General features: G+C 38.6%; 1 protein-coding gene across 1 annotated transcript in view; it reads left to right on the forward strand.

The window, feature by feature from the left end:
• syne1a (spectrin repeat containing, nuclear envelope 1a) overlaps nucleotides 1-24,633 on the forward strand; it is a 248,224-nt gene that overhangs the window by 90,794 nt on the left and 132,797 nt on the right. The window contains exons 50-60 of the mRNA XM_079830658.1: nucleotides 511-663; nucleotides 780-1,053; nucleotides 2,793-2,965; nucleotides 4,442-4,751; nucleotides 4,845-5,009; nucleotides 9,741-10,100; nucleotides 11,521-11,657; nucleotides 13,876-14,053; nucleotides 19,654-19,836; nucleotides 21,601-21,744; nucleotides 22,677-22,832. Coding sequence (XP_079686784.1) covers nucleotides 511-663; nucleotides 780-1,053; nucleotides 2,793-2,965; nucleotides 4,442-4,751; nucleotides 4,845-5,009; nucleotides 9,741-10,100; nucleotides 11,521-11,657; nucleotides 13,876-14,053; nucleotides 19,654-19,836; nucleotides 21,601-21,744; nucleotides 22,677-22,832 — 2,233 coding nt within the window. The remainder of the gene's footprint in view (nucleotides 1-510; nucleotides 664-779; nucleotides 1,054-2,792; nucleotides 2,966-4,441; nucleotides 4,752-4,844; nucleotides 5,010-9,740; nucleotides 10,101-11,520; nucleotides 11,658-13,875; nucleotides 14,054-19,653; nucleotides 19,837-21,600; nucleotides 21,745-22,676; nucleotides 22,833-24,633) is intronic.

The following is a 24,633-nucleotide window of genomic DNA, read 5'->3' on the forward strand; positions in this document are numbered from 1 at the left end:
ACCGTTCTATCTTCTATCATTCTATTTATTGTTCTATCTATCTATCTATCTATCTATCTATCTATCTATCTATCTATCTATCTATCTATCTATCTATCTATCTATCTATCTATCTATCTATCTATCTATCTATCTATCTATCTATCTATCTATCTATCTATCTATCTATCTATCTATCTATCTATCTATCTATCTATCTGCTTTACTGTATTGCCTTCAAAACCGTCAAACTCTAAGCTTTAAAACTACTTTAAACTTAAAACTATATCAACCTGAAAACCTTCAAACTTATTCAGACTTTCTGGTCTGGCTTTCTTTCATTTTCTGAATGAAAGATCAAAAGGATAAACAATGCAGATTTATTTTCACAGCTGCCTTTGCTCAGATTTACCAAGGGTGCCAGTGTTAGTGGAGTTGACTGTATTTAACCAGCCCTGTAATGCACTGTGAGTGGAAATTAAATCCGGTGTGTCAGATTAAGGTAAATTCTGTGTATTTGATCTTATTAAGGTATGAAAGGCGTGTGGTGGAGCTGAGCGACTGGCTGCAACAGCTGGAAGTGAGACTGAAGACAGATGCTCCTCTGTGGGGTGAGAGTCCGCCCGACTGCTCAGAAGAGCTGAGGAGAGTGGAGGGAATCCACAGAGAGCTGCTGATGAGGAGGTACAGATGGACAGTCTGTCTCCATGCGTCTGCGCTAGCCGGTGGAACAGCATGTGGGAATGTTCTCTGTGTAAGTCCTGATTAAATGTAAGCCGGCTGTATGTTTGCTGTCACAGGGCATCTCTGGAGCGTCTGTGTCAGAGCTCTCTGTCTGTGGCCGAGCGAGGAGCCGGGTCAGGGGATGGTGTGGCAGTGGAGTTGCTCTCCACCCACGAGGCTTTGCTGCAGCGGGCCAGAGGCCGAGTGCGCAGGCTGCAGGAGCACCAGGCCTTCGAGGAGGCGCTGAGGGCGGTGGAGCTCTGGCTTCAGGATGTGGAGGGAAGCTTAGAGCCACTGGAGGACACGGAGGGGAGCAAACGGGAGGTGGAGGAGAAACTTGAGCAAGCACAGGTGCAATCATAGACAACAACAACTGGGAAAATCTGCAATTCATCCATCCATCCATCCATCCATCCATCCATCCATTCATTGTTTTATCGCTCTATCTATCTATCTATCTATCTATCTATCTATCTATCTATCTATCTATCTATCTATCTATCTATCTATCTATCTATCTATCTATCTATCTATCTATCTATCTATCTATTGTTCTATCTATTGTTCTATTTCTAATTTGATCTCTCTATCTATCTATCCATCCATCCATCGTTTTATCGCTCTATCTATCTACCATTCTATCTACCGTTCTACCTATCTTCTATCATTCTATTTATCATTTTATCATTCTATCATTCTATCTATCTATTGTTCTATCGTTCTATCATTTTATCTACCGTTCTATCTATCTATCTATCTATCTATCTATCGCTCTATCGCTCTATCTATCTATCCATCCATCCATCCATGTTTTATCGCTCTATCTATCTATCGTTCTGTTTATAATTTATTATGTCAATCTATCTACCATTCTATCTATCTTCTATCATTCTATTCTTCATTTTATCATTCTATCTATCGTTCTATTGTTATATCGTTCTATCTATCCATCCATCCATCCATCCATCCATCCATTGTTTTATCGCTCTGTCTATCTATCTATCCATCCATCCATCCATCCATCCATCCATCCATTGTTTTATCGCTCTATCTATCTATCTATCTATCTATCTATCTATCTATCTATCTATCTATCTATCTATCTATCTATCTATCTATCTATCTATCTATCTATCTATCTATCTATCTATCTATCTATCTATCTATCTATCTATCTATCTATCTATCTATCTATCTATCTATCTATCTATCTATCTATCTATCTATCTATCTATCTATCCATCCATCCATCCATTGTTTTATCGCTCTATCTATCTATTGTTCTATTTCTAATTTTATCTCTCTATCTATCTATCCATCCATCCATCGTTTTATCGCTCTATCTATATACCATTCTATCTACCGTTCTACCTATCTTCTATCATTCTATTTATCGTTTTATCATTCTATCATTCTATCTATCTATTGTTCTATCGTTCTATCATTTTATCTACCGTTCTATCTATCTATCTATCTATCTATCTATCTATCTATCTATCTATCTATCTATCTATCTATCTATCTATCTATCTATCTATCTATCTTATCTATCTATCTATCTATCTATCTATCTATCTATCTATCTATCTATCTATCTATCTATCTATCATCTATCTATCAATCGTTTTATCACTCTATCTATTGTTCTATTTATAATTTTATCGTTATATCATTCTATCCACCGTTCTATCTACCGTTCTACATATCTATCCATCCATACATCCATCCATCGTTCATTTGTTCGTTCTATCGATCATTCTGTCAATCATTATATCATTATATTGTTCTATCTATCGTTCTATTTATAGTTTTATCATTCTATCTACCATTCTATCTATCTATCCATCCATTTGATTATCTAATTATTTTATTATTTTATATAATTTGTATTTTATTGTTATTAATTGTTATTTTATTGTAAAATTGCAAACTGTATTTCCTGCTACTCTTAATCCTCTATTAAATGTTCACCCTCTCATCCATGAAGTATGTGACGTTTCCGTAATGCCATTCAGGGAAATCATATTTTTAGAATGGCTGTTCTGTATCTGTGCAGAAGCTGTAACTTGTGTTTGTTTCCTGTTATCCAGGATATCCTGCTTATGAAGGGAGAGGGCGAGGTAAAGCTCAACATGGCGGCTGGGAAAGCAGAGCTGGTCATCAAGAGCAGTGGAGAAGAGGAACGAGGAGTGATTTGCTCTAAGCTTCAGGAAGCCGAGGACGCATGGGCGGCACTGCTCTTGAGAGCCATGAGCTGCCACAGGTGACCTGTTCTCTTCAATGATCTCAGGGATCTGCCTACAAAAGCTTAACTTATAAATGACTATCATTGCAGAAGTTTGGGTCAATTGATATTTGGCTTTGAATGAAAATGAGCCATGAGAATGGAAACCGCAGCAGTGATATAATTACCGGGACCATTAAAGTATTTTGGGTCAAGAGAGATGGGAGTGGGAGCGAGTGGTCTGTTTTTAAATTGGCGAGTGTGCTTGACTGCAGGAGCCAGCCACATTACTCTCATCATCACTATAGTAACCAGCTGATTATCCTGCTCTATCCCTCTCAATTAACAACCAACAGTGGAATGATGGTGTAATGGATCCATCCATCCATCCATCCATCCATCCATCCATCCATCCATCCATCCATCCATCCATCCATCCATCCATCCATCCTTCCATCCATCCATCCATCCATCCATCCATCCATCCATCCATCTATCTATCTATCTATCTATCTATCTATCTATCTATCTATCTATCTATCTATCTATCTATCTATCTATCTATCTATCTATCTATCTATCTATCTATCTATCTATCTATCTATCTATCTATCTATCTATCTATCTATCAATCTATCTATCTATCTATCTATCTATCTATCGTTCTATCTATCGTTCTATCTATCGTTCCATTGTCCTATCATTCGATCATTCTATCCATTTATCTATCGTTCTATCCATCCATCCATCCATCCATCCACCTATCATTCTATCAATCTATCCTTCTATTGTTCCATTGCGCCATCGTTGGATCGTTCCGTTGTTCCATCCTTCTATCTATCTATCTGTCTCTCCATCCATCCATTGTTCTATCTATTTCTCTATTGTTCTATCTATCCATCTATCTATCTATCTATCTATCTATCTATCTATCTATCTATCTATCTATCTATCTATCTATCTATCTATCTATCTATCTATCTATCTATCTATCTATCTATCTATCTATCTATCTATCTGTCTATCTGTCTGTCTGTCTGTCTGTCTGTCTGTCTGTCTGTCTGTCTGTCTGTCTGTCTGTCTGTCTGTCTGTCTGTCTGTCTGTCTGTCTGTCTGTCTGTCTGTCTGTCTGTCTATCTGTCTGTCTGTCTGTCTGTCTGTCGTTCTATCTATCGTTTTTATCTATCCATCCATCGTTTTATCCATTTATCTATCTATCTATCTATCTATCTATCTATCTATCTATCTATCTATCTATCTATCTATCTATCTATCTATCTATCTATCTATCTATCTATCTATCTATCTATCTATCTATCTATCTATCTATCTATCTATCTATCTATCTATCTATCTATCTATCTATCTATCTATTCCATTTTTTCCATTTATCCATTTATCTATTGTTCTATCTATCCATCCATCCATCCTATATCTATCATCCCCTATCTCTATACTCATCTACTGTATAGAAAGTAGGTCTAATCTAAGCTGTGGCTGTGCTGTGTGTTGTAGCCGGTTAGAGTGGACGGTTAACCAGTGGGATCTGTTTGTGGAGTCTCGAGCGCAGCTGCAGAGGTGGCTGGAGGGAGTGGGGCTGGAGGTCAAGGGTCCGCTCGAGCCCCAGCTTGGACTCCGGGAGAAACGAAAGCAGTTGGAGAGACTGCGCTTGCTGTCATCAGATGTGGAGGACCACCAGGGAGCTCTGTGCTATCTGGAGGAGAGCGCGGCCGAACTTCACAAGCGCACCGGAGACCCCGTCTTCAGGGAGGAACAAATGCTTCTCCTCAGGGCACATTTTGAGGATGTCAAAGCTGCAGCAGAGGTCAAGTATCGTCTAGTGGATAGTTGTAGTGTAATAGTGAACGAGAGTGTTCATATTGATATGTAAATGTTATTTATATTGTATCTTATTTAGGAGAGAGTCAGACTGTCAGAGGACGTTGTAATCGAGCATAAGAAGTACATGGAAACAATCAGGGAGCTCACCGATTGGCTGATGGTGGTGGGGGAGGAACTTCAGCAATGCTCTGACCCATCCGGTGACTCTGACACCTTAAGTCGGAAGTTGACTGAAGTCCGGGTAAGAAAATGAAATGATTGCCTTATTAGAAAATATTAAAGAATTGGTGAGACTTTTGTTACCTTTATCTTTAAAACTGAAAAATGTAATGTAGCACGTCATACTAAAGAACATGTATTTTTTTCTAATATCATTTCGTCAATTGCTCATTTTCAATATATTATGTTTAATAAAGTCCACATTTGTCTAAAATAAGCATGCAATTTAAACATATTTAATTCAGTTTCATAATTCATTAAAGCCTTTACACTTTAATTAGATGTACCGTTTCCTGTAATCAAGCTTGTTTTCTCTCTTGACAGCCTCTGTGGAAAATGATAGAGAGAACCTGCATTGTTGTTTTTTTTCTTCTCATTTACAAATATCATCTTTCATAGTAAATGGTGTGAAATGAAAAGAACAAATTCATTCTTTGAGGCAGATGAGATGATGGCGCGAGACTGCACGTCAAATTATGTGCGACACCGATGATATGAATGCATAATTGCATTTCGTCTGCACATATGATTATGAGTGTATAAATAGATAGGTATGTATTTTTTATTAACCCCATGAGGGAAATTGAACTGCCAATCAACACAGCATTGTATCATCAGGCGTAACATTATGACCTAATATTGCATTGGTCCCTCTTTTCCAATTAAAAATGTTCAGTTAGCAGAAACATTGATCTAAAATGACTTTCAGATGAAGAGGAATACAACAACAAAAAGTGTTACAGAATGGCTCAAAAGAAAGAAATTAGTCAAAAAGTGCATTAAAAAGTCTCAAAAGAGATGCGTATTGACAGAAACAATGCACTCGGCTTGCTTTGCATGGTACAAAGGAACACAGAATATTAAAAATACACAAATAAAAGTAATGCGCAGAATAAACAAAATACAAGAGTGTGTTCAAATATGTTTGTTTGTCAAACTATGTGTGTGTGGTTGAAACATTTATGCGAGCGCGGGAAGAAAACCGCGTGCATTTCTTATCCAAGGTCCGTGTTTCTGTACCACATGCTCTCACAGGACTACAAATCAATGGATGCAGGTGCTTAGATTTTATTATTTTTATGGATCTGCAATATTTCTGTGCTGATTAGCTCATTATACCGTCTGCTTATCTCCATAGCACTTTGTCTGTGTGTTTGATGAGAAAGAAAATCTCCATAACACCGGGTGTGTGTTTGATGAGAAAGAAAATGAGAGAAAAGTACCAGAGGCACCGAGAGAGCAATAAGAGAGGCGTTAAGAATAGGCGAAAATTGGTGGGAAATATCCGTGCTGTTTGCACATTCCTCCCTGGATAATCAATTCCAGTCGGAGAGAATGAGTGAGTGGTAGATGGGATAAAGGATAACAAGACTACACAGCAGCACTTTAAATAAATTATATTCCTCTTCACTTTCCAGTTTTTTTCTTTTATTAATCTATTATAAGAGTTTTGTGTGATTGATTACTAAAATAAATAAAAATACTGTGTATAATTATTATATATATTTAAATACACACACATACATGTATATATTTTAACAATATTTGCATGTGTGTGTATATATATATATATATACAGCGATCAGGCATAACATCATAACTAATATTGAGTTGCTGCCAAAACAGCCCTGACCTGTCGAGGCATGGACTCCACTAGACCCCTGAAGGTGTGCTGTGGTATCTGGCACCAAGATTTTAGCAGCAGATCCTTTAAGTCCTGTGAGGTGGGGCCTCCATGGATCGGATTTGTTTGTTCAGCACATCCCACAGATGCTCGATTGGATTGAGATCTGGGGAATTTGGAGGCCGAGTCAACGCCTCAAACTCGTTGTGCTCCTCAAACCATTCCTGAAGCATTTGTGCTTTGTGGCGGCGCATTATCTGCTGAAAGAGCCACAGCCAGCAGGGAATACCGTTTCCATGAGAGGCTGGACATGGTCTCAACAATGCTTAGGTCGGTGGGACGTGTCAGAGTAACATCCACATGGATGGAGGACCCAAGGTTTCCCAGCAGAACATTGCCCAAAGCATCACTGCCTCCGCCGCCACGCCTTCTTCCCATAGTGCACCTGGTGCCATGTGTTCCCCAGGTGAGCCACACACACACACCCGGCCATCCACGTGATGTAAAAGAGAAAACGTGATTCATCAGACCAGGCCACCTTCTTCAATTGCTCCGTGGTCCAGTTCTGATGCTCACGTGCCACTGTTGGTGCTTTGGGCGGAGGTCAGGGGTCAGCATGGGCACTGGTCAGCGGCTGTGCCGCCCCATACACAACAAACTGAGATCCTCTGTGTATTCTGACACCTTTCTATCAGAACCAGCATTAACTTCTTGAGTAGTTTGAGCTCCAGTAGCTCGTCTGTTTGATCGGACCACACGGGCATCAATGAGCCTCGGCCGCCCATGACCCTGTGGCCGGTTCTCCACTGGTCCTCCATGACCCTATGGCCGGTTCTCCACTGGTCCTTCATGACCCTGTGGCCGGTTCTCCACTGGTCCTTCATGACCCTGTGGCCGGTTCTCCACTGGTCCTCCATGACCCTGTGGCCGGTTCTCCACTGGTCCTTCATGACCCTGTGGCCGGTTCTCCACTGGTCCTCCATGACCCTGTGGCCGGTTCTCCACTGGTCCTTCATGACCCTGTGGCCGGTTCTCCACTGGTCCTCCATGACCCTGTGGCCGGTTCTCCACTGGTCCTTCATGACCCTGTGGCCGGTTCTCCACTGGTCCTTCATGACCCTGTGGCCGGTTCTCCACTGGTCCTTCATGACCCTGTGGCCGGTTCTCCACTGGTCCTCCATGACCCTGTGGCCGGTTCTCCACTGGTCCTTCATGACCCTGTGGCCGGTTCTCCACTGGTCCTCCATGACCCTGTGGCCGGTTCTCCACTGGTCCTCCATTACCCTGTGGCCGGTTCTCCACTGGTCCTTCATGACCCTGTGGCCGGTTCTCCACTGGTCCTTCATGACCCTGTGGCCGGTTCTCCACTGGTCCTTCATGACCCTGTGGCCGGTTCTCCACTGGTCCTCCATGACCCTGTGGCCGGTTCTCCACTGGTCCTTCATGACCCTGTGGCCGGTTCTCCACTGGTCCTTCATGACCCTGTCGCCGGTTCTCCACTGGTCCTTCATGACCCTGTGGCCGGTTCTCCACTGGTCCTCCATTACCCTGTGGCCGGTTCTCCACTGGTCCTTCATGACCCTGTGGCCGGTTCTCCACTGGTCCTTCATGACCCTGTGGCCGGTTCTCCACTGGTCCTTCATGACCCTGTCGCCGGTTCTCCACTGGTCCTTCATGACCCTGTGGCCGGTTCTCCACTGGTCCTTCATGACCCTGTGGCCGGTTCTCCACTGGTCCTTCATGACCCTGTGGCCGGTTCTCCACTGGTCCTTCATGACCCTGTGGCCGGTTCTCCACTGGTCCTTCATGACCCTGTGGCTGGTTCTCCACTGGTCCTTCATGACCCTGTGGCCGGTTCTCCACTGGTCCTCCATGACCCTGTGGCCGGTTCTCCACTGGTCCTTCATGACCCTGTGGCCGGTTCTCCACTGGTCCTTCATGACCCTGTGGCCGGTTCTCCACTGGTCCTTCATGACCCTGTCGCCGGTTCTCCACTGGTCCTTCATGACCCTGTGGCCGGTTCTCCACTGGTCCTTCATGACCCTGTCGCCGGTTCTCCACTGGTCCTTCATGACCCTGTCGCCGGTTCTCCACTGGTCCTCTGAGCACTTTTGATAGAGACTGGCCACTGCAGACCGGGAACACCCCACAAGAGCTGCAGTTTTGGAGATGCTCTGACCCAGTCGTCTAGCCGTCACAATCCGGCCCTTGTCAAACTCGCTCAAATCCTCACGCTTGCCCATTTTTCTAACACATCAACTCTGAGGACAACATGTTCACTTGTTGCCTAATATATCCCACCCACTAACAGATGATGAAGAGATAATCAGTGTTATTCACTTCACCGGTCATATGCCTGATTGGTGTATTTAAATATACATGATAATTACACAGTATTTGTATTTATTTTAAACAAACTTTTCTTTTGAATGCGATTCATTGTTTGACAGCGCTATTATTTTTCTTTTCTAACGAATGAATAAATGATTATCTGACACTTAACACTCTTGGGTTGTTTTAACCCAGCGATTGGGTTGTTTTAAGCAAACATTTAACCCAACCGCTGGGTTAAAACAACCCAAATACTGGGTTAAAACAACCCAAGGGTTAGTCCATTTTCAACCCCACTTGGGTTATTTTTAACCCAGCATTTTTTAGAGTGAAGTATTCTTTGTCTTTTTTTAACGACTTGCTTAATTAATAATATACTTTCACTCACATGTTTATTTTCTGCTACTGCAAAATATTGTATTTAATAAAACATTTAATTGCACAATTTCAGTTGATTTTACATTGGATAATTGTTATTGTGGAATGAATGAATTAATTAATTTCTAATTGCGTGTAACAAAATAGAAAATAAACGATTAGATATGTATGAAAATGATGGTAATTTAGGAAACGGAGGGAGGTGGAGAGGAGAGAGGGGAGTGTTCATCCTCTGAAGCGCGAATAACTGATCCGATGTGAGAGTTTGTACCGCGCTGAACAGTCAGTCGGTCTCACCGCCGTGAGAATCACGAGCGGCGGCGGTACTTGGATAACACGCAGCCACCGATGCCGCAGTTTCCGTAGCAACTTTACCCTCCCTCTCTCCTTCTCACTCTCTCCCTCCCTCCCTTCCTTCAGGAGCTGCTGGAGCGCGGCGCGTGCGAGGGGCGCGAGCGGCTGCGGCGCGTGCGGCTGAGCGCGGAGAGAGCCGGTAGGCACACGGCGGCGGCGGGCTGCGAGCTGATGGATGGAGAGGTGGCGGCACTGGCCCGAGCGCTGCACCAGTGGGAGGGAGCTTCTCTACGAGCCCGCGACGCGCTCGAGACGGCCGTAACCGCGGCGACAGGGGCCGAGCGGGAGCACACGCGGCTGACCGCGCAGTTGGAGGGAGAAATGGAGAAGCTGGAGGGCCAGCTGAAGGAGTGGAGAGAGGGATTGAGCAGCGCCGAGCGGAGGAATAGCGGAGCCGCGGCGGTGGAGGGATGGACGGTCGCCAAGGTAATTGAGTGGAGGAGAGGGAAGAGGGGAGTGTATAAGGTAAATGCTGTTTAATTACAGTGTGCATGTAAGCTCTCACACAGGAAGTCAACAGCGTAACTAAGCCACAGTTTGGTGGGGAATTTTGACACACTCGTTTACAAGGTTAAATTCAGAAATATCCAGGGGTTTCAATCTTTAGGACGACCCAAATATGACTGTCCATATCTTACAATGTGTATTTTAATTTTATTTACACATTTATTACACATTTGTTTACATAATTGTGTAAAATAAATACAAATACTGTGTTATTATTATGTATATTTAAATACACCGATCAGGCATAACATTATGACTGGTGAAGTGAATAACACTGATGATCTCTTCATCACCTGTTAGTGGGTGGGATATATTAGGCAGCAAGTGAACATGTTGTCCTCAAAGTTGATGTGTTAGAAACTGGAAAAATGGGCAAGCGTGAGGATTTGAGCGAGTTTGACAAGGGCCAGATTGTGACGGCTAGACGACTGGGTCAGAGCATCTCCAAAACTGTGGCTGATTTTCCTTTAAACTTTTCCATGACCCCCTAGAGCATCTTCCATTTCGTGTTTGTCTTGTTTTCTCTCTGTCTGCCTCTTTCTCATAAACTACAGTGAGTCCTAATATGTTTTCCTGCTGCTGAGGTTGTTTATACTTCCATCTGCCGCTTGCTGCTCAGATAATTAAAAAAGGATTGCAGATTTTTTGCTCCTCTATTCCTTCCTTTAAGTCCCTCAATATATCCTTCTCTTTTTTTTTTAACTTTCTCTCATCTGGTCTTTCCGGTGTCCGGACTTGTTTGTGTTACACGCTCGTTCGCGCGGCTCAAGCTCCTCGACATCTGACAGCTGACTCCCACCGGGAGCGCGAGAGGAGGCGGGGAGAATGTGAAAGGGAGGGAAAGAGAAAGAGTGGGAAAGCGAAAGACGAGAGAACATGTCAAAAGGCGGGGAGGAGTGAACGAGAGCCGCGAGAAGAGTGTGAAAGAGAGGGAGAACCACAGTCTGTGAAGTGGAAGACAGGGAGGAGTGAGAGAAGGAAGAGGAGGAGAGCGACTGCGGGAGGAAGTGTTCTATAGGGGGAAGTCAGGGAAGCATTTCCCTCTTGTTTTTGAAGAGAGGGTCAGGGGGAGGGTGGAGGCACAGAGAGAGAGGCACCACTTTGCCTCTGTGTAATCTCAGGCATGTTGGGAGAAGTGGGAAGGCTTCCTGGACTCGCCGGAGAACAGAAATGCTTTTGTAAGAAGCCTTGTCTTGGAGTTTGAATAGAGCTGTGTTAATGCTCAAATGTGTGTGCGCGCAACTGTGCGCGAAGAAGCATCAAGCCGATAAATGAGATTTTAGGTGCAAGGGTGGCCTGTGCATTGACACTTGTGTGTGTGTGTGTGTGTGTCCATCAGGGTGTTCTGGAGGGGCTTCAGACAGCTGAAGTCATGGAGGAGAAGCTGAAGGCGCAGCTCAATGAGCTGTGTGGGTTCTCCAGCGATCTGGGTCCGCAGACGGACAGAGTCAGCGCGCTCATCAAGCTGCACAACAGGTGAGTGCTGGGGCACATATGCACGAGGTTGAATCGGCACCGCCTGGGTTTGTTTAGCAGTCCGTTCCCGGAAAGTTTGTTTAGCCGTTGTAGACAAGTAGAAGATGAATGTTCCTTACAGAGCTCCCCGTAAATATATAAGAATATTAGTGCTGTCAAATCGATTAATCGCGATTAATCGCATCGAAAATAAAAGTTTGTGTTAACATAATTCATAGTTGTCTTACGGGTATATTTGTGGCAATAGCACAAATAATAAAGATCATGTTCTGTGAAGATATTTTGTCCTACTGTAAATATATCAAAAATGTATTATTAGTAGTAATATGCATTGCTAAGGACTTCATATGGACAACTTTAAAGGTGATTTTCTCAATATTTAGATTTTTTTGCACCCTCAGATTCCAGATTTTCAAATAGTTGCCTAATATTGCCATATCCTAACAAAATATTATTTATTCAGCTTTCAGATGATGTATAAATCTCAATTTCAAAAATTGGACCCGAATGACTGGTTTTGTGGTCCAGAGTCACATATATGTGTGTGTACTGTGTATAATTATAATGTGTATATATAAATAAACACACATGCATGAATATATTTAAGAAATATTTGCATGTATATATATATGTATGTATGTTTATTTATATATTTATACAATGTATATTATATTAGTGCTGTCTACCGATTAATCGCATTCAAAATAAAAGTATTTATTATATATTATACAAATGTATTATGTATAAATACACACATGCATATATTTCTTATATTTATATATAATAGAAATTATATACATATATATATATATACAATATACACATACAAATATTTCTTAAATATATAAATATATATATATGTATGTGTGTGTGTGTGTGTGTACATAATAATTATACACAGTACACACACGTATATTATGTTAACCAAACATTTATTTTGGATGTGATTAATCACGATTAATCGTTTGACTGCACTAATATAAATATTTTATATATAAATGTAACAAATTGTTCTTAAATATATACATGCATGTGTGTGTATTTCTATATATACATAATAGTTATAAATAGTACACACACATATACTAAGTAAACCAAACTTTTATTTTGGATTTGATTAATCACGATTAATCATTTGACAGCACTAATATAAATGTTTTATATATAAATGCAACACATTTTTCTTAAATGTATACATGCATGTGTGTATTTATATATACATAATAATTATGCTCATTACACACACACACATATATATTATGTAAACACAAACTTTTATTTTGTATCCAATTAATCACAATTAATCGATTTGACAACACTAAATAAAATAATTTTGAATAATGTATACGTAATATAATAATTTATACAAATTAATAACGTTCAACTATTCATTTATTTGTTTGTTTATATTTATTTAATTAATAAATACAACAATTAATAAATATAATAAATTAATATAAAAAAGAAACCCATTCAGCTCAAAATGTTTTGAAAATGTAAACTCTATTGACCTTAAAAGACCTGTTTTTTTGCTTACAATATTTTAAATATTTTTTTTTACAAATATACAAATATAAAAAATAAAAAATATTACAAATAGTGTTATAAAATAAAGAAATTACTAAATAAAATAATAAATTAATAAAAAGTTTTTTTTGAAAATGTGATGGCGATCGCCTTTATAAATTATAAATAAATAAATAAGAAAGAAAGAAATATTTAATAGTTTTTTTGTAGGTTTGTACCGCCGCACATGTTGTATATTTAATTGATGTTCTACTTTTACACATATAAACTCTCTCAGTGCACTGAGCTGAAAGAAGGGCTGTGATATATTACACCTCATAGCGCTGCATCTAAAGTGAGCGTTTCAGCTGAGAGCACCTGTCATGACAGCAGGCTTTGCCTCGTTAGCATGCTTTTCAGGTATAGCAGCAAAAAAACATGCTTATCTTCTCTCCACTCTCCACTTTAACCTCGTCCGCATTCGTGTGTGTGTATCTGTCTGCAGAAATGCCAGTGTAGTCTTGTATGTGCTGGTTCTGCTGCGTTTTCACTTTCTGATCCCCAAATTCTCCCTCTGAGAGAGCCTGTCATTGAAACAGATGTCTGCTCACCTTGCGCTATCAACCCCCCTACGCTCACCCATTTTAACCCCCATCCCCCCCTTTTTTACCCTGTCCTTTTCTAATTCCTCTATGTGCATCTTTCTCTCCAGCCTGAGCCTGCGAGCCTCCCGGGAGTGCCAGAATAAAGAGAAACTACTGGAACAGCGTTTCCGTTCTTCTCTGCATGACTTCAGGCAGTGGATGGTCAATGCCAACATCTCCACCGCAAAATGCTTTGACTCGCCTCATAGCATCCAGGACGCCTCCGTCGCCCTCCAGCGGATCCAGGTGAGTTTGAATGGTTGTGGACAGCACTCTGTGTCCAGGAGGGCTCATCCTAACTGGGCAAAATTCAGGATTCTTGGAACATAGCCACAGCCAGGCCACAGCAGGTTGTCTCCATCCCTGTCATGTAAGAGTAGCCAGAATTTGATAAAGTGATAGCCCATTCTCATGTCCCATGGGCCAGTTTATGAGGCCAGCATTCAGCCAAGGATGTGCCAGGCTGGGCTATTTATGACTTCAATTAGCACAGTAGAAAACCTGTGAGAGCACAGGGAAAGTGCACAGTAATGATGTATAGATGTGATGAAAGAGACATCGCTAGATGTGCAGAGATCTCTGCAGATTGTTGCAGAATTCGAACATCACTCGTACAATCGCTCTAATTTCCTGCCCTTTGTGTGTTCAGTTGTTACATATTTTGGCTATCTATTAGGGATGCACCGACATAAACATTTGGGCCGATACCGATTATTATATATATTTGAAATAGATTATATATTATATATTGTCAAAAGATTAATCGCGATTAATCGCATCCAAAATAAAAGTTTGTGTTTACATAATATATGTGTGTGTACTCTGTTAATTATTATTTATATATAAATACACACACAAGCATGTATATATTTAAGAAAAAAATATTATTTTTATATATAAAACATTTATATTTATATATATATTATAGATTATATAAATGTATGTACAGTATATACATGCAAATATTTCTTAAATATATACATGAATGTGTGTGTATTTATATATAAATAATAATTAGAGTACACACACGTATATTATGTAAACACAAACTTTTATTTTGGATGCGAATAATCGCGATTAATCTTTTGACAGCCCTAATTTGAAAGCCGATACAACACGTGTTAAATTGGCCAATAAATCTAAATCCAAATTATGTAATTTTTGAGAGCCTGATTACAAAAACTGAAGTCTCATCATTAAAAGCCATGCCCCGAACACACAATTATAATGTTCTTACCATTTTATGTAATATATTTCCAATCATCCAATCATATTTCAAGCAATTCCAAACCATCATGTGAACAGTGCGCATCTGAAGTGTCTCAGATAATAAAAATAACACATTATTTATCGGCTTTAATACAAAAATGTTCTTATCGGGCCGATAACGATAACATTAAGGGCCCTATTTTAACATTCTAAGCGCATGGTCTCTAAAGCGCAAGACGAAAGGGCACTCATGGCGTGTCCAAATCTACTTTTGCTAGTTTAATGACGGGAAAAATGGTTGGCGTCCTGGTCCAAAAGGGTTGTCCCTCATCTCTTAATGAGTCATGGGTGTGTTTTGGGCGTAACGTGCAATAAACCAATCAGAGTCTCATCTCCCATTCCCTTTAAAAGCCAGTTGCGCTCGCACCATGGCGGGTTCACTATTTACATGCGAGCAGAAAAACCGAACACTTTTCCAGAGAGGAATCCTTTTATTTTGTGTGCTGTAATAAGCGTGTTTGTGTGTTGTGCGTTGTGCATATTACTAACGCGCCCTTTAAATAACACAAAAAATACTGTGCTATTGTCTTAAATGGATAGTTCCATGAAATTCTGTCATAATTTACTCACCCTCAAGTTGTTCCAAACCTGTTTGAGTTTCTTTGTTCTGCTGAACACAAAAGAAGATATTTTGAAGAATGTTTGTAAGAGCAACCATTGACTACCATAGTATTTTTTTCCCCCTACTATGGTAGTCAATGGTTGCTCTCTCTGCTTGGTTACAAACATTCTTCAAAATATCTTATTTTGTGTTCAGCAGAACAAAGAAACTCATACAGGTTTGGAACAACTTGAGGGTGAGTAAATTATGACAGAAATTTCATTTTTGGGTGAACTATCCCTTTAAGACCAGGTTTCTGTTAGTCAATGGCGCAGGCGTTTTCAGTTCCTCAAAATAGCAAGTGCCAACAATGCGCCTGAACACACCTGGTTCTCAGACCAGACGCCCATGGGTGAACAGTGCATTTGCTATTTAAAGGTGTCATGAACTGGCATTTTTTATTTTTTTATACTGTTGTCTGAGGTCAACTTATTGTGTTCGCGTGGTTTTTACAATCAGAAACATCATAATGAATAAGTAATAGGCTATTTTCTGCCATGGTTTTGAGGCTCTCTCAAGACACGCTTGTTTTTGATGGGCGTGTCGCACTGAAGACTTGGAAGTAAACGCCCACGGCTAGGATTGGATAAGATTTGCATATTTAATGAGCTTCTGCTCCCCCTGTCAGTGACAGTGTGTGGCAAACGGCAACCGGAATGAATCGCCCAGCCCACAGCCAGGACTCGCAAAATATCTTTATCAAACAAACACAATGATTCATCTCTCATCCACCCGCGATTGATTGGAATGGAATTTTTTTTTAACGTTACTTGGCCCGCCCGATCAATGAATATAACCGCGAACCGTACACACACGCGCGGGCACGCAAGCCCTTCAAATATCAAATCAAGAGAATGAACAACGCACACCAAGAAATAAAGGATTCTCCAGCCTATGACAGCGTGCTAAGGTATGTTCAGTTAGACATGTACACATAATAAACACGATCTGTAACAATGCAATACTATCACATATAAAAAACATGTTTTACTCACATTAGTGTGTTGCTTCATTCGTTCATATAATCTCATCCTGTCTGCAAATCCAGTCTCTTGTTTACAAATGAATCCGTGGTTAAATGAACATACGTGCAATGTCTTCCCCACGTGAGCTGGATATATTTATTAAAAATAAAGTTCATCCATGCATTCATAATATTGGAAATCCACATTACGCTTATGGGGTATGTTTACTGCTTAGAAATGCGATGTGGTTTAGCTCTATGCTGCTCTGAGTCGGTGGGCGGGGCTACAGAATCAGGCGTTGTTGTTCTTCTGTTGAGGCGGTGCTTCACTACACTCTGACGTCAAGGGTCGAAATATTCTGAGATCGATCGTTTTCTGGGCCTGGTGTCTATAAAAGCTTTTCTTTGACTAACAAGGAAGTTTTCAGCTCTGTAACTTACAGAATATTCTTATATTACCATGACCTTTTATATATCAAAAGCTCAAGGGAAAGTTGATTTCTCAATTCATGACCCCTTTAAACAACCTGAAGCTGGATGTGAAGATGATAACCACGTCAGGCTAAAGCTAGCAAAAAACACTTGCGTCACACCTGCCGCCACATTGCGCCGGGGGTGTGATAGGCCCCTAAAAAGGAACATACTGTATATCGGCCGATACCAACATGGTGGCCGATATATTGTGCATCCCTATTTCTATTTCTGTCTTTCAAATGAGTAATTGCCAGTGTTTCTCAAATGCTAAGTTTTGACCCTAAAATGGGTCACAGGTCTGTTCTGATTTTTGCCTGAGTAAAAAAAGAATGCAAATAATAAAATGCTATTTACCATATAACCCTCTATGGTACGCAATATGATATCAATGAGGAAAAAATTATTTGTGGTGTTTTTCCTGCTTAAAATTGGATACTATGACAAAATCAATAAAACATTTATTTTATTTTATTTCTTTTTTTAAAGTGTGTTGCCTCAAGGCAACATTGTACCACAATGGACAAATTGAAACATTTGACATTTTCATGTAGAAAAAAGAAATATAATTATTGAAAACATCAATTTCTTTAACCAGACACCTGAACAAACACATTTATCCAGTTTATAATGTATTACAAATTTCATATTTAATAAAAAGTAACATTTGAAATTCAGCTGTTGCTCTCTGGCAACATTGTACCATCGTGGAACACAAGTATCACCAAACCATCACATCAAGTTATCATGTCAAACCATCACATCAAGTTATCATATCAAGTTATCATATCAAGTTATCATGTCAAACCATCACATCAAGTTATCATGTCAAGTTATCATATCAAGTTATCATATCAAGTTATCATATCAAGTTATCATGTCAAACCATCACATCAAGTTATCATGTCAAACCATCACATCAAGTTGTCGTGTCCATCTTCATCCTCATCTCTATCTTCATCCTCATCTCCATCTTCGATCTCACTCTCTCCCTGCCGGATTGTCACTTTGACCTCATCTTCCTCATCACATGACACCTCATCCTCATCCTCATCCTCATCCTCACCCTCATCAGTTGTGTTTTATACCTTTTTTTGTGTTATAGAAAATGTGCAGATCATAATATGTGCAGTTATAGTATGTGAATTACTATTCTTATACGTGCATTACTAAATCATGCAAAAATGCAAATATATTTAGATAATTCTATCTCTTTTCCTTACAAATATACTATATTTGTATCCAACCCAGTGTGTCTGGTATGGCCTTATGCGATTCCATTATGGTACAATGTTGCCTTGAGGCAACACACAGTTTTTTGTTATTCTAAAACATTTTATGATAAAGAATGTAAAGTCTTGAAAAAACTTCTTTACTTACCAGTAAAGGTGACTCATATTTTTGTGGGTGATTAACTGGATGCAAATTTGTAAAAAATACACTTTTCATTGGAGAAAATATGGAGCCATGTGACCTGTGCACATGTGCTGAAACAGGACACAAAATGGACCCCTGTGAGTCATGTGACCACTTTTTTGTACTTTCATTTATTAGTATTTGAGTTATTCTTCCCTGAGATAGGTTTGACCAATAAATTGGTGTGTCAATTAATTAAAAATAAACTAAAATAGACTATGTTGCTTGGAGGCAACACCGTACCATAGAGGGATAAACATGCATACAGTAGTTACGTTACCAAATAAACAGATTGAAAACAAAATGTACTCACCCTCAAGTTGTTCCAAACTAAAAGAGTAACCAAACTGAACTTTTGTTACGGACATCAACGACAATCCATTGTGCCTCAAATTCATCTTTCACAGTTATATTAGGCAGATGCAAACATGGACAGGTTACATGACTAGATTACTTTAAATACATGTTCACTTGATTTGTGTTGAGCACTGTGTGGTTTGTGCAGGACATTTTTAGCTGGTGAGAGCATGAAAGCATTCAAATTCAATTTTGCACAGTCATTTTGGCAACGTATTGAGTCAACGCTTCATGTCCGATGTAAAAAATCTGGGTCTTGAAGCGAAACCAGCGCGAGCTCTGTTTTACATTTGTCACCATACATAAATTCATTCCACAGAATACTGCAGAGAACAAGGCAAAGATCAGCACAGATTCTGTGTGGGACTAAATATAGTGTAGCTTATGTACAATAAAAAGGAAGAGATATGCAGAAAGAAGTGGAACAGGGTTACTGAGAATAGAAAGATGAGAATAGAAACAACGCTGCTCATTTTTTATTTACCATCAAATACATTTCAAATGTGGAACAATGTTTCCGCATGGCTTACTGCCCTGAACCAGCAACACAGCTGCAGACATGCTTTGGGTCATACATAATTGCATTCTGTAACGTTTGAGTGGAGAAAGACGGCAAAAAGAGGGGACGCGCACGCCTCACAGATGGTGGGAGATCCCTGCTGGGTGCCTGTCAATGTCTGGACGGGACTCATTGCACTTGCTGCCCTCTGCTCTATGATAGTCCGCTTGTGTCTGTGCGGCTGACGTCTTGCTCATTCTGCATCACAGGAGTTCATGAGTGACAAGGACCAGGGCCAGGCCAGACTAAGTGCTGTCCTCACGTATGGAGAGCAGCTCAGTAGCGTAATGGCTGCCGACAGAGTGGAGGCCATCAGGACCAAAGCAAACACAGCCAAAGATGACTGGAAGAGCCTGGTGGACAGCTTACAGAGAAGAGAGACGGCCTTGCAGGTAGAGATGAGTCCATTTTTAGACGTCTTTTTTTCATTTTATTTATTAAATTATTTTAATATTCTATTCACTTTACATAAAAAATACTACATCGCGAGTGTTTAACACTGTATCCATCCATGTGTGACACAAGCTGTTTTAATAAAAACATCTTTGCACATTACTATTTAATTCAATTTAAATAATTTTTTAATTATTATATATATATTTTTTTTATTTTTTTATTTTAATATTATGTAATATCCTGTTCACTATACATTAAAAATACTACAATGGCTAGTGTTTAACACTGTATTCTAACAGGTGTGAGACAAGTTTATTTTAGTAAGTAAAAATGTCTCACTTTTTTTATTAAATTTTTTTTTTCTTTTTAATTATTATTTTATATTTACTTATTTCATTTCATTTATTTTTAATTTTATTTTATTGTTCACTTTACATAAAAAGTAGTGCATAGCTAGGGTGAAAAACAAAATTTTGTAAAATTTTATTTAATTTAACTTTGAATTTTTTATTTTTTTTTTATTTTTTTTTATTTCATTTCATTTATTTCATTTTATTTATTATTTTATTTTATTTTATTTTATTTTATTTTATTTTATTTTATTTTATTTTATTTTATTTTATTTTATTTTATTTTATTTTATTTTATTTTATTTTATTTTATTTTATTTTTTATTTCATTTTATTTTATTTTATTTTATTTTTTATTTTATTTTATATTTTATTTCATTTCATTTCATTTATTTAATTATTTCATTTTATTTTATTTTATTTTATTGTTCCCTTTACATAAAAAGTACTGCATAGCTAGGGTGAAAAACAAAATTTTGTAAAATTTTATTTAATTTAACTTTGAATTTTTTTTATTTTATTTTTTATTTAATTTCATTTATATTATTTTATTTTATTTATTATTTTATTTCATTTATTTTATTTTATTTATTATTTTATTTCATTTCATTTATTTAATTATTTAATTTTATTTAATTTTATTTAATTTTATTGTTCCCTTTACATAAAATGTACTGCATAGCTAGGGTGAAAAACTATCCTGTCTCACATTTTTATTTTATTTTTTATTTTATTATTTCATTTTTATTTATTTTTTGTGTTTATTTATTTATTTTATTGTTCACTTTACATAAAAAAGTACTGCATAGCTAGGGTGAAAAACTATCCTGTCTCACATTTTTATTTTATTTTTAATGTAATTTTTTAATTGTATTATTTAATTTTTAATTTTTTTAATTTTATTAATTTATTTATTTTTATTGTTCACTTTAAAAAAAAAAAGTACTGCATAGCTAGGGTTAAAAACTATTTTTTATTTATTTATTTAATTTAACTTTAATTTCATTTTATTATTTTATTTATTATTTTATTTAATTTCTTTTCTTTTATTTCTTTTCTTTTATTATTTTATTTTATTTCATTTCTTTTATTTTCTTTTCTTTTATTTATTATTTTATTTCATTTCATTTCATTTATTTAATTATTTCATTTCATTTTATTTTATTTTATTTTATTGTTCCCTTTACATAAAAAGTACTGCATAGCTAGAGTGAAAAACTATCCTGTCTCACATTTTTATTGTATTTTTTATTTTATTTTATTTATTTAATTTATTTAATTTTTTTTATTGTTCACTTTACATAAAAAAGTACTGCATAACTAGGGTTAAAAACTGTATCCTAACCAGGCAAGTTTTTTTTTTAATAAGTAAAAACCATAAACGTGTGTAATGTGAACATGTGCCCTCAGGTCTTGCAGTCTCAGATGCAGGACTTCGAGGCGAGTGTGGAGCCTCTGCAAGACTGGCTGAACAGGACAGAGATCAGTGTGCAGGAGAGCAGCGCTCGACTCCATGACCTGCCTGCCAAGAGGCTAGAGCTCTCCAAACTTCAGGTACACCAGATAGTCTTATTAAATTCATAAGAGCATCAATCGCTGCTATTGAGATTCCAGTCCTCGCTTACTGTACCTTGACAATCAGTGTAATGTAATTCATTGACAGGAGAACATTTGATTCATGATCAATAGATTATGCATTTGGAGAATATAAAAAAGAAATGTCTTTTTAACATAATCCAGCTACTTGTAATTAAATGATCAGATGAAATTAACTAACTGTGTCAGTGTATTGTGCAGTACTTAAGCTCAATTAAACGAATGAAACAGAAGTGGGAGATAATGAAAGATAAACCCTGTCTGTCAATGATGGTTCTGCTGAGTCGAGATGTTTGCCACTTTTGAGGATTAGACTGACATGCAATTAATTTTTTCGCTCTACAAATGCACTCAAAGAACAAAACCCCAATATGCAATCTCATAATAATGTGAACCTAGAATAGATAAACATTTCTATTTTTGCCTTATCACGAGATCTTTCATCTCTATTTTTGTAGTGCTCTGTCGCCTGCTGGGTGCTTTTGTCTGCTCTGTTGGCAATTACATCTCCAGCAGTGTATCTGTACAGTGTGTAGAGTGATTATCCATCCCCTTCCCCTGCTTTTACCCACTTTCCCTCTTAATCCCTTTATCCCCAGAGTGCACCCCACATGATAGACTCTATTATCATCAACTGTGTCTGCCTAACTGACAATTTCACAGTCTGCTCTTTTTCCATCTGAAGAAAAGAGGCAAGACATTTGCTTGCGGTGGTCTTTTGTGCCCTGATGTATTAAGTGTGTTTAGTAAAAGTTGTTTTGGTGTTTGGAGAATGTGACCAGTCCGTCTCTTTGGATGTGTCCAAAAGCTGGCGTTTGTTTTTAGTGTGGTCTTTGATGGCATGAGCGTTCATCTTTCCTCTCCTTTGACCCCTGCTTGCACACCGTCAGACGTTGCTGGAGGAGATGAGCTCCAGAGAGTCTGAACTGGCAGGGCTGAGAGGGCGAGCACATGGGCTCTGGGACGGCCAGGGTGCTGGGAAGAGCTTTGTGCACCGCGTCTGCCAGCTGGCTGCGTGCTACTTGGCCCTGAGCAACCTGATCAAGGTAACCTCCTCTACCTGTCTATTTACCTCATCACTTGCTATGTTTCCACCCACCTATTTTCAAGCGCATTTTGGGATATCGCATCAAAAAATGCTGAATGGAAACGCCAAGATGCGCATACATTCTAAAAATGCGCATTAAAAACGTATGCGCTCGTTTGAGTTGGATACATTTTCTATCTGATACGAAAACATGCGCATAAAATTGAGCGTCAGCGTCAGTTCTGGCAGGCCAAGTAGTCAAGACGCTGCTAACGCTATTGGTAACAACACTGTCTCATCAGCTGATTTGCATCAGCTGTTTCAACTCCCCTCACTGCAAATGGCTACGCTAAAAGCAGGGCGCCTATAGAGTGCCGAAGTAATGACGTCACTTTGTAGGCCAACCCGGAAGTTAGCGGCGCATGGGTTCCCTCGATCAAAAAGCCATTCATTTTCCCCATAGACTTTTGGAAAATCGCAAAAAATAAGATCTGTGTTCAACAAAGAGTAATGACCCTTACACGTTTTGTCTACCAAGATAATCTTTACAAGTTAATCCAAAATGTATACATTTTGAAGCCCAAATAAAGCCGTCAGATATAAAATGCTAACGGTAGGCTATAAACGGACTACAGCACACCATGGTCGCGGATCAACGTCATCATCAAGCTTCCTCAAACTTTATTTAAAAGCACGCTCGCTCATTATAATCTGCGCTGTGTATGAACACTTATCCACTTTTTCATGAGAAATATTGCCCATTCGTTTTTTCCAAAAATGTTAGAAACTAATTTTGTTTATGCGTGCCTCTCTGAGATTTATCTTTTGTTAATGTTTTTTCAGACAATATGATTATCACTGTGATAACATTAAATGACATGAAACACAACCCAGTCTCTTTTTGTTAAATGCAAGTTTATGTATGATCAATAATTCAAAACGTATAATAAGCTACACATGAAATAAAGCAAACAATTCAGTCAAACATTCAAAGTCAGTGCTAGTCGGCTAACTTACAATGGTAACGTACAGTTATAGCCTAAAAATAAACAAGTAATGAAACTTATCTTTGCACTCAGCCTAAACGATTTGCCAGGGAACAAATTATAGATCCATGAGAGCAAATATGGGCCGTTAAATCTCCACAAGACTAATTATAGCTGGAGACGCCACAGAGACATCAGAGCCAGCGGCAGACGTCAGAAGGACTGGCCGAGGAAAGTCAACTCTCGCCGGCTAAACAAGCGCTGACCGCCGCTGACTCACTGGAGCTCACAACTCCGATAACACCAGATAAAATGTTTAAATAGGCACTCTTCTTATAAATAAACCACAGATTTGAGCTTTAAACAACTACATTATCGACTGAAAAAGTCTTAAAACTAAGTTGTCACACATTAACAGTAGATTTTAACACAAAAAGACGTGTAAACACAGCCCATGTCAGCCATTTCTCAACGAGACAAACATGTGAAGAGAGTAAACTCCAAATGTTCAAGCATCCAACTTTGCGCGAATAGCGCGATTTATTCACGCCACATAAGTTCTTCATTCTTAGGCAAAAACGCGGGCTAGTGAGAGATTGCCTGTTTGTCACGATGACGTCTAAAGTCCCCGCCAAAGGATGTAGTCCCTTTTAGCAACTTGTTAGCAACCATCGTTTTTAAGACACAATAAAGTCTTAAAAAATCACAAGCAGGTTATAACTAGTGTGTTTTATGTCATAGATTAAAACGTGAAAATATATAGAGGCTTTGTTAACCACAGACCTTATTTCAGGCGATTTAGCAAAAACCCATTCAAAAAACCCATAGACTTTA

This window comes from Gobio gobio (genome assembly GCF_949357685.1).
Source record: "Gobio gobio genome assembly, chromosome: 12".
NCBI classification, from domain to species: Eukaryota; Metazoa; Chordata; class Actinopteri; order Cypriniformes; family Gobionidae; genus Gobio; species Gobio gobio.